Source organism: Emericellopsis cladophorae (genome assembly GCF_022114955.1).
Source record: "Emericellopsis cladophorae strain MUM 19.33 chromosome Unknown NODE_4_length_1054762_cov_117_872525, whole genome shotgun sequence".
Taxonomy (NCBI): Eukaryota; Fungi; Ascomycota; class Sordariomycetes; order Hypocreales; family Bionectriaceae; genus Emericellopsis; species Emericellopsis cladophorae.
In genome coordinates this window covers 38,419-50,049 of record NW_026250929.1, presented here as the reverse complement: position 1 = coordinate 50,049, position 11,631 = coordinate 38,419, and the positions used below count along the sequence as shown (strand labels likewise).

The 11,631-nt window shown below is 53.1% G+C and overlaps 1 protein-coding gene across 1 annotated transcript; it reads left to right on the top strand.

The window, feature by feature from the left end:
• Positions 1–1,207: 1,207 nt before the first annotated feature.
• Positions 1,208–2,860, top strand: J7T54_006381 (uncharacterized protein; the record flags this gene model as incomplete). Its single annotated transcript, XM_051502806.1, has 1 exon — positions 1,208–2,860. One exon carries the CDS (start codon positions 1,208–1,210, stop codon positions 2,858–2,860), a length of 1,653 nt encoding a protein of 550 aa, XP_051365192.1.
• Between the last annotated feature and the right edge of the window lie 8,771 nt (positions 2,861–11,631).

Here is an 11,631-nt window from a genome sequence, read left to right as displayed (position 1 = left end):
ATTACGCACTGGCCCGTTTGAGGCTGGCTGACCTAAAGCGGTCGATGAACTGGGCGACCAAAACACATTGTGGTTCCGGGTCCGTGGTCCGGCTCCAGGTCCATCGTCCCAGACAGTCACATGAGTCGGGAGGTTCAAGGTCAAACAGGGAGAAGAGGTGCGTGACGAAGCTGCGGTTTTGGGATTAGCGCAGAAACTGAGGGCTAGTCCAAAGTAAGTATATTATGGATAATTGAGGTCTGCGCTTACCTCTTCGGGTCAGCACAAACCTACTGTGATCACAGCGACTATGTGCGACAGCGTACCGGGCCTGCTTCCCTGGTGCCCCGGAGGCGGTACTTGGTGCTGGCGGCGCTAATGGCGCAGCAAGGCAAGTACTCCCGGGTGTCAGGTGGACACTTCAAGTCCCAAAGGCGCTGCAGGAGGACTGGAAGTTCAGCCACCCCCTCCGTCTTGCCAGGTGTATCCGCACGAGTAAGTGCAAGGATCGCTGGCAACCGCCGCAATGACCCCGACAGGTATTTTGGAACTAAGAGCCACCCCACCTCACGCCCACGCCGGGCCACGCCCCCCAAGATTCTGGCCCACACCTATGCACCCACCATCCGCCCTCCCTCTGAATCTGCCAGTCCATGTCGTCTGATGAGATACATTTACGCTGGAGCTCACCGCGATTCTTTCACCCCATCCCGTTTCTCTTCACTCCTCCTCGTCCAAGTCCATATTAGACTCCATTTCCCCAGAATCTTGGTTAAGTCTCTCTCTTGAACCTGATCTCAAAGTGCACTTGCATTGCAGCATATGCACAACTTCAACCTGACTTGAAGCACTCGACTCCACGCCACGATCGATACGATATCACCTCGCTCACCCTCACCTCATCTACCGACGACGACCTGCACAGCATCTGGTCATCGTTTGATACGTGCTAGCATTCAGCACCCTCCTTTCCCCGGCAGTATCACCTCCGCGCTTCCTGGAGTCGCCTCGACTTGCATCTTCCCCCTGCAAGTCAACCTCTTCCATCAACGTCTTCACGAAAGAAAACCGACTTTTATCAACCAAACCGGCTTCTGACCTGCTCGATCAAACTCTGAGCAACCCCAGCCAGTCGGGAATGCCATACCAATTAGATACACACGTGCTGACAGTCGACGCAAACGTGCTCCACAAGGTTGATACTGCGAATCCAGCAAACCTTTATAGCATGTGGACTGTCTTCTCTCGCTGCGCCGAATCTCTACCCCAGGGCCGGAGACTCGAGAACCTTAGCTGGCGCCTCTGGCAAAAGGAACAGCTTTTGGAGAAAGAGCGAGAAGAAACTCTGGCCGCCGCAAACGCAAACACCAGCACAACCACTCCCACCTCTTCAGTCCCTCAGGCGATTCCCCAGGACGCTCGCCTCAACGACCTCCCTCAACTTTCGGGTAGTGTCGAATCGATTGCCGACGAAGAAGCCGTCGAGTTCACGTCGGTGTCTGCACCAATCGATCTCGCCCGCCCCGCCATCAAGCGCGAGGACTCGTCCACCAGCCACCGCAGCAGGCGTGATCGTCGCACAAGCTCCGACGATTTCGAAAAGATGATCATCTCCATCGTCAAGGACGAGACCCCTCTGTCGGCACCATCGCAACATTCGTGCGAGATCAAGTCGGCGCTCCCGGCTAACCAGATGATACAGCGATCGGGTTCGACCACTACCGAGTCCCAATCGCCGTCCAAGAGTTCGGATCTCCACTCTGAAGAGTCCCACCCCTCACCCGACATGCAGCCACGCACCATCGTTCGCGGTTTCTCCCCCTCCCAACAACCAATCCCTCGATCATCGCCCCGAGCATCTTCCATCCGTCAGCACAACCTCAATTCCGCTGCCAACGTGCCCACCTCGACACCGGCAGCCAACATGTTGACTGGTGCTGGCAAGCCCAAGGCCGCTTTCGCACTTGGTGGGGCGTCGTATTCCTCCAGCGAAGCGGGACAGAGCGTCGAGTCCCGGCAACCCGCGCCAGCCACCGTTGCCTTCAAGAAGAGCGCCGCTTTCAAGCTTGGTGGATCATCCGAGGATGATGACTCTGGTTCACTCAGAAGCGCTTTGGCCAGGCAGAAGCGCAACCCGAGCCTCGCATCACACAAGAAGCAGGCGTCCTTCAGCAACCACGTTACGACTCTGGGGCCCGCCTACAACGACCAATACGATAATGCCATCGCCGACAGCGACGACTCCGAGGGCGAGTACGACGAAGAGGATTCGGAAGCCGACTGGGAAGACTCAGTTGAGGACAGCGGCAAGTCCAGCGTCGACGACATCTCCTTCCAACGCGTCGACTCCAAGATTCATCTTCCCTCGACCCGTTCCCTCCTTGCTTTGAAGCTAGCCGAGCAAGATACCCGTGCAGCTAAGATTGGCGGCTACGGTTCCCAGTCCACCTCGGCCCTGCACCAAGGACGGCGCGAGTCGAGTCTGTCAAGGTCGCCGAACGACTCCGACGACGCTCCCTTGACCATGCGCAGTGGGCGGCAGCAGCTGCAATCCATCAAGGAGGTCCCTCGCTCGGGCATTGCCACGGGCTTGGCCCAGGGCGTTGACAACCCCACCACGATCAAGCGCAACATGTTGTCGCGCGAGCTGCCCGACCACCTTCGCCGCGATATTGTCCACGCTCGAAGGCAGCTCAACTCGACCGCCGAGGCTGCTCAGAACTTCCGCGAGAATATCAACAATACGTCTCTCAAACGCCACCACACCTCGCACGACCTCCCCAATCTCAAGGCCTATCCCGATGTGTCTTCAGCCAGCAACCTGAAGTTTACTGACGATTTCGCACCCCGCGAGCTCGGCTACAACGAGCGTGGTTGGTGAACCTACCCCCCCGAGGTGCAAGCCTCTATGACGGGTCGATGGCTCAGCCATTCAGCCTTTTACGACTTTTTTCTTTTTTCTCTACAAGCACGGCGTTGGTCTGGACTTTTTGGTGCCCAGCGAAAGCATTACAAGGGAGCAGTTGGAGACGAGCGCATCTCCTTAATTACATATGGCACTCACGATGTCAAGACACACTCGAGCATGGGTTGGCGTTTTCGATTTTCACGATACCACTTTGTTCTTCTTCTAGTATCTTTTTCTTCTCCGGGGGCGACCCCGATGTGTGACTGGAATGAAGCTTGGTTTCTGCGTGTGTATGGAGGGGGCAAGGAAGAAGCCAAAAGCGGGGATGTTAAGGAATGACTTTTTTTTCTTTCTTACAAACACGGGCAACCGCGGACGGGCAAAAGAAGTTCGGCAAGGAAAATAAAACGGCATATTGGGATGAGGCCATTCGTAGATTTTGATTCTGCACGAAAACACATAGAAAAGAGGCATTTGCCTCGGTAAACAGTCACCAAAATACAAGAAAATACTTCTGAACCTTACTCGCAAAGTGATCGATCGAACCTGTGCATGCTCACGAGTGATGACTCTGCGCCTGCATAGCTTCATGGCCTTACTCATGGGCGAGAGGTTTGCGTGCGGGAGCTTGCGCTCCAATAACAACACCCTGCGGACAGTTCCCGAGACCGGAAGACAGACTTGATTGACGATAGGTTATCGGCTAGTTTGGCGGCTCCAGTCCCGCTAAAGCTCTCTTTCCCCTCCGTATCCGCCCTAGGCAGAAAGGGCCGACATGGCGAGCTCGAGGCTCCAGTCGTTGCGATTTTCATCCACCCTGCTCTCGGGGTGGTGATGCCCATTTCCACAAAGTGGCCGAGCACAATGCATCTGGAACGTCGGCAGTCAGTTCGATAGTACTGTAATCCTGTGCGCCCTGGGGCTGTGGCGCTGTGGATTATTTTCCCCAGCGTTGAGGCCTTTTGATCAGTAAACGTGACTGGACTGGGTCGCGAGAAAGTGTCCTCTTCCGGAGCGAGGGGTCTGACGGGCAAAGCGGCGGCTGGGTCCGGCGCGGCGGTGAGCAGAGTGTGATAAGATTCTACTGTTGTAAATCCTAGTCTAGGAACACATATGGATTGCATTGGTCGACGTCGCTGACGCATGATGCATGCTGTGCGCGATGTTTTTGCTGCGTCCTGAAGCTGCTGTCACCAGAACGTACGTGGGAAGAATAGCCGTGAAAATGCGCCAATGAGGAGGCCTCGCTTGCATTTGTTGTTGATGCCGTTGACCGTTGATAGGCGTACGCTACTATACCTACTGCACCCTGATTGCAGATGCGCGTGGGTCTGCTGCCGTACCATGAAGCTCTTGCAAAGGCATCATGACTACATGTAATTTACCCACACAATATCTCCATCTCCAAGTAGTATGTACATCATCCTGGGGAGGATTTCCTGCGGTAGATCATATGTCGGCAAGGGTCTGAGCTGCACTATGAGCGAAACCTGTCATCACATCGAGATGCCTCTTTTGAATTCACTGTCTGCGAAGAACCCATGCGTCGACTCTCCCAATACCCGAGGCGATAGATCATGCTGTTGCCCTCACCGCTTGCGTGCTTTTTTTGCGCATATCCGTCTGACATGGCTGAAATGTTCACGCAAGGTTCACCCTAGAATCACTGGCGGTCAGCATGCATGTGCGCCTGCATGCACGCGTACAACGTATAATTAGTAAGGCTGTCCGTACTCAGCTGAAGGGAAGGGGGGATTGCTGCAGATTCGTATCTTAAGAGACCGATCGGTCGCGTATCGAGTTCCAGCGAGGCAAGGCACGTTTAGGCAGTAGAATCCAGATATCATGCCGACGGGTACGATATGCTTCCCTCCCTAGGGTTCTGTGTTGGTGGGTGGGAGGGCATGGAGCGTGATAGGCGAGGAAGACTTGAGTGTTACACGCTGCCCCCTTTGGCGTACTGCAAACAGAGTCTGACTCGTGTGTGTTTGGGGACGCGCCGGCAGTTTTGGCAGGCTTGGTGTTTCTCAGATGTTTATCTTCAAAGTGTGGCCGTGTTGGATGGCGGTTTCACGTCATGTGGTGAGATGGAGGGAGGTTAGATTCGCGTGTAAGCAGAGATCTCCATGCTACTGCCCAGGGCCTGTATATCGGCCTGCCGATACGTGTACCTTACGCGCCATAGTGTCAACGACATTGTGATATATCGGCCAACTGCCGATCTGCGAACCTGGCTTTCGTGCGCTTCTTTGACAGCCGTCCTAGCTAAGGCTATTATTGAATGTGTCGTAGATAAATTCAATCAATGTCATTCAGGGCGAACAGCCGGCCCGAGGAAAACAGAGTTTGGGCTTAAACCTCAGGTCACAATAGACGCCCCAGTGGTGTCATTCCAGGAGCCATCGCAGATGTGGGGTGCAGTTTGTCGTGAACCTCTCCCGCCTGGGCTGTTCATCAGTGCGGATGTGGACTGGCTATGGGGAGGAGCCTGGAACAAAACCTGGGGGAAACCGGAACCGGGGCGGGCTAGTAATCCACCGGTTACGTCAATGGCAGGCAGCAGCCAAAAAGGTGGCCAGCATATCCGCTCGTCCGTCATCATCATCATCGCGGGGACGAAACAGTGGAATATCCAGCTGGTCGAACCGGGTCTTCTCAAATGACAGTTTGAGATTCTGAAAAACAAGAGGCTCGTAAGCACTCCACTGGCGGGAGGACCTGAGGCGGCAGCAGGAGTCGCGCGCATCCGGTGTCAATTAGCGCTCCGCTGGCGGAAGCAGGTGCGCCTGGTACGTCAACCCGCGGGATCGCACTCGTAGGAGGGCGTTGGGATGGAGATCCCGCCGTGTAAACCGCCGGCTGATTTAGGCAGGATGCGCTTGATACTTCCAAAAAGAAGCATGCTAGCGAGTAAATACATCAATCTTGTCGTGCCGAGAGTGACACATTTGCATTGGGCCTTGGCCTGCTTCCCTTGGCAAGTGGTTCTTTGCAGAGCTCGCCATGTCCCTTTACTATACGTACGTATGATTGTCATATGCATTAATTGCGCATACCCAAGCTTGGAACCTTGGCAAGAGCCGGGCACTCAGGAGCGGACAGACAAATGATCGTTGAGGAGTCGAGGACCAACACGTCACCTTGTTTGGGCGATGTCGCGGAGCTCGACGCGGAGAACTTTCTGGGGCAAGGTTGGCTTGCAAGCTAGCAAGCAAGCAGACCAGGCTGCTGACACGGGAAACGGAAAGAACCGCTTTGAATAGAAAACATGCACTTGGCGTGATCAACCATTGCTTTGGCGTAACACTAGCCAGGCGTCTGGTGCAATTAACAACAAGGAGAGGGGATGCCAGCCACACCGAGCTTCGTGCTGCGTCTGTTGAAATCTGAGCCGGTGCGGGCGTCACAACCGACAGGGACATGGCAAAAACCTCGCTCGTCGCAGCAGACGCATTACCCGACTCGGATAAGTCGACCATGCTCGCGCTTGTACGTAAACTTAGGCTATCAATGGGTTGCGAACTTCTGGTAGACTCGACTCGAAAGCCGGGGGAATCATGCTAGAGGAAGGCGGGGTGTGGTCGTCAAGTCGAGTGAATGTTGCGTTACATTGGGTTGGGAGCGCGCGTAGTAGTGAACGTTGCAAACGTCGCGACCAAGATCTCGGGACGCTGGGTTGTTGTTGATGGGTTCGCTGCACAGTCGAGTCAGTCGCGGTCTAGCTTTGTCATACAAAGACCAACTGCACGGGCCCTCTGACGGATTGTTCATGTTTTCAACATGAATGCCAAGTGAAGGAACATGATTCATACATCATGTGGCATTGCCAATTTGATGGAGAAGGACCGAGTACTAATTAGCTTCGGGCGCCAACAGCGAGGGAAGCACGAACAGCCATCAGAGAGCAAAAGCTTCCAGAAGGATTCTAGCACACGTGGTCGCCAGGGAGTGGGGCCGAAGATGAGGAAGGGCTGGCTGCCTGCAATCCACCCCCGCCCAACCCTACCCGATCGGGCTAATCCCTGCGGTTACAGCGAACAATGAGTTTTGCAAGCCTTGCGCGAGCAAATCTGCTGCTGCCTGCTGGTCTTTTCATTTGGTTGCGCCGAGTGGAGGAAAGGAAGAGAAACAGGACAAAGAGTGCGCGGACGCAGCCACCTCATGGCCTAAGCAAGGCTCTTGCGCCGAGCCTCTTGTTTGAAAGCTTTGGTCAATTAATTAATTGGCAGTGCCCTTGTTGAGGGATGCTCGCTGGCTGGCCGGCGGGTGATTGCTTCCAATGCAGATGCAGAGCGGACTGCTGTTAAAGGAAAGGGCATGTGACGAATCCATTCCGCGGGAAGGAGGGGGGGTGTCACCGAGTAGTGCCGGATGCAGCAGCGTGATTACCCGACAGCTTCTGCCACTCCCCTAGGCAAAATCTAGTTCGCTCTCTCTGGGAATACCGCTCCAATCGCAAGCGTTGTCCGTTGAATTTATTTATTTATTCATTTACCCAGCGAATCGGGGCCCCGATTCACCAGTGCCCATTGTTTCAAGTAGCTGTGCTCAACTCGACTCCATGTCCTCGCTCGGTCGACGTACCGAGACGACGGCTTGCCAACATGGAGTCCTGACGCGTTGGAGATCGGTGCGCGTGTCGAGGCATCGCGATGCCGACACAATTAACGCGCCTTGATGCGCATCATGTGTGTGTGGCAACAGCAATAACGCGACTTCACAGGGGTTGACAGAGCATCCTCGTGTGGTTTTCGTGTGAATCTAGATGCATCGCGATAATTTAGATATACCAGATGGTGTACGACGCGCATATAGGTGCATGCAAGAAATCAACAAAGGGGTCACCGAGTGATCGTCCTTGCGGCGCGGTGTGCATGAATGTGAAGGCGCATTGATGAATACTACTATAATACCCCTTTCCTTTAGTAGCACCATTCATGAATCAGCATTTGGCGACCAATGGCACGTGCAATATGCACCCTCGCCAGCGCATGTGCCACTGGCACCCATTGTCTGACTTGCTTAAATTAGTCTCCAGAAAATACATAGATGCATGTGAGATTCATAAATAGAGCTGTCTACCTTAATGGTCGCGACCAGAAGACCGAATTTACAGTTTACGCTGGGCTTACAACAACCCCTCACCCATCCATGTGATTCCGCCACAAGATCACGAGTCGAGGGGTGGAAGGCATCTTCCTTGCTCAAGGGAAGCTACATCCGACCGCAAAATGTCGGGCCGGTGGATGCTTTATGAGTTACGCTCCGGCCGTGGCTGATCGCCCGAGTCGAGTTCTGGGGTAACATGTTAGACCCCAGTGGAGAGATTGGCGCGTTAGAAATCGCTCGACGTCATAGTCTCCAGTACAAATGATATTGTTTCGACGACGACGTCTTGGCATGACATAGCCCAAGGTGATCTAGGAGGAAGACAGTCCGTCTGTCTTATCATAACTGGGGATGCGCAACGTGTGGCGAAGACTGAACAGTATCTAGCAAAGACTCGTCCATGGGGAACAGCGTGGCAGATGTAGATAGATAAAACGTGATTAATAGATTTCAATTTATCGAGCCAATTCTGAGGCCGTCATGTACTCACCTCCCAGCAATTGCTCTCCGTATTAAACATAGTATAATACGGTCGAAGTGACCTGTTGTTGCTTGCGCACTTCCTTGTGACTGAATTGCCCAGCATCCCGCTGTGCTAGTTTGCCAACAGTAAGGGTAGCCCAACGAATAGTGACTTGCGTGGGTGTTGCTACTGCGCGGTAGATGTATGCATGAAAGTGTTGCGGATACAATCTGATAAACTATACGACCCCAGGTCATGATAGGTAAGCCGACTCACAGTTAGACATCCACGTGACAAGACCTTATATCATTGAATGACTTCGACACTTCCGTTGCTGGAAGACTCTCGACGATAGGCCAGCACTTGGGATCTTTCATAGTAGGTAAACCCGTATGTTTTACAAGGCGTGGAAGTGTGCAATGAACTTGAGCAATATGACCGGTCCACTGGCTGTGATGTGGCCTTATTGGATCAAGATTCGCCGGGACCGCCATTCGCAGGGTCGTCATTTGCCTGTGATCTTAGACTGTGCTTTGATGTACTGCAATATCTCTAGGAATACTAGTTGCTCATATAGAACGAAAGGGTATACCACACACGGTAAGACGCAGATAATATACCTATCTGCTCTAGGATGCTCTATAGTATCTTTAACTCTCACGCTAGCAGTATAACTTCACTAATACAGTAATAGATATCCCTGTACCCTAAGAGTAAGGCTTTGAACCTCAGTATCCAGTGTTGTAGCTCTTCAGGGGCTTGGATAGGAGAGGCTGCATGCTGGGCGCGTGGAAGATGCTCTGATTGCCAATGTCTAGCATTTATCCACATGGGAGTTAGTTGTCTGGAAAGTCTTCCGAAGTACTCAACAGGTAAACGCCGGGACAAGATGAACACCTGTTCAGTCAGGGTGCACGCCACCTACCCTTCATCTCTGGATGACGTCCCATGCGTCATGTCTTAATGTATTTTGATACGGAGCCGACTTATTTTCGTCTAGATAGCTACAATTGAAGCGTCTAACTCAGAATACATGGCGTGGATATCATTGAAAGAGACCTCCCTTCCACAAGACCTCGAGTCTTGGTGTCATGTGCCCACCTACTGTCAAACAGGCCAGAAGGGAAATCCGCTGTGCTCTGACTGTGGCTAATCAGCGTACATACGCAACACTATCCATTAGCCTGGACTAGAGCACCTCTATAGGCCAGGCTGCCCACAGTCATATATGGTACGGTCCTACTTTTCTCGCCGGGCCTCAACGAGCCTCTGTACCTCCCTGTTGGGTGTACTGCGTGTGGGATATTCTCTCCTAGCTGATGTCAATAGGGTTCAAACTGTGCGCTCGAAGAGCGAGGACTCGTAACCTAATCAAACAGACCAAAAGGTGAATCCACTGTGGTCTGAATGTGGCTAATCGGCGCATATACGCAACACCTACTATGGGCTCTTGACATAGGTGACCTGACCTGCGAGGGGACAAATCAGAGCAATAAAAACCGGGATGGACACTTAGACAGCGGACTGATATCAAATTGTTTGATAGAGTCAGCATGCAATCTGAAATCCTGAAATCTAGCTTCATAGGCACTCTTTGTCAGCCTTGCCAGATCGAGCTTTTGAGTTACGCTTAGGGCACGCAAGGTCGCTAGTGGTTCCCTTCTGGCTTTGAACGAAGCATGGCTATCGAGGCTTACTCAAAGATGGACTGGCGTCTCACAGAGCTAGTTGATTCATTTGGGTCTCCTATCATCCTCGAGAGCTGGCTCCCGTTCATGTCCTAAGGCCGACCCTTCCGCATCCGCCGTATGAACCTCATGGGAAGAAGCAAAATGCAAAAGCCCAACAGCATGAGACGTCGAGACGACGTCGCTCAGAGAAGAAGCTCACGACTGGGAAGACTACGGATCGTCACAGCCGTGTTGAAGCAGCCGCCTGTCCCCGTTTGTCCTGACCGGCCTGCGCAGCCCCCAGAAGCACAACTGATCACGAAGCTACCGCCTGAGTTGATCAAACACATTATCGAACACTTGGACAGTGTGAGGAAAGCCTTGCTTTCCCCAAGTATCCAAGTCGTTCGAAGTCTTCGAGGAATGGTCACGAGCAGAGAGGGCTCGGTTCATCGACTGTCTCATTCACGACAAAGCCCACAGGTGGGCGTGCGAAGAGTGTGAGAGATCACATGCCGTCAACTTGCGCGACCTGCGTTACCACCCTGAACTATGTAATTGTGGGTGGCTGCGCAGGTGTAGTTTTAGCCTCGTACTATTCGAACTCGACCGTGCGTGGCCGCCTGCCGTAGACGGACGGCATGTACAGCTGGCGTTGAAGTATGCGAGACTATAGTCATCACTCTCAACGCAACAAGAGTATTATCTATCGGGGCTCTTGTCGACATATCTGGGCTGCATGCGTGCAAACCACTCCGGACGACAGACACCCTCCTACAAATGTCAACTATTTCCTAGGATTGTCCACTCGAGATTCATGCTTAGAGTAGTCTATGAGTTCGCTCCCTGTAATTACCACTGCCTCAAAATCTCTACACGTATGCCAAGGGTTAAGGTGGAGGCTGTTGTGATGAACATTTGCCCTCGTCAAAGCCTCATGCGTTCCGCGCAACATGGATATATCTGCGTGCGCTAACTCAAATTAAGCATCCCATCAAGCATCAGCCACAGGACGTGGCACACGGAGTGCGAAGAGGCCGCTCGGACTTTGTTCACCCTTTAGGTGACAGCCGCTGAAGGTGTGCGTGGTGACTGTCCATTCTGCGCGACCGACTTTGTCGTCAGCAGCACGCAGACAGCAATGACCGTCGAGACCTGGTACGATTATGGTGGCGAGGGCAAAGTTCGTACACATGCGCTACCAGTCAAACGCATCTACTTGGAGCCGCCAGACATGGACGGGCATTCAACGATCCATCCGACAACGCACGGCGATGTGCGCCAGATGTATGAGACGGGATAGCCTGGTTTGTTCCACCGACGACTCTTTGCAATTGCGTAAGGAGACGGCTGAGAGCCACAGTATTGCCATGTCAAGCATCTCGACAATAGAATACTACGTTCCTGGTCCACAACGCTGGGGGTATAGTCAAAGTTGACCGTCCACAGAGGGATCTGAATCTTTATAAGCTAAGTAGCCGGGATGAAGGCTGGTAATATGA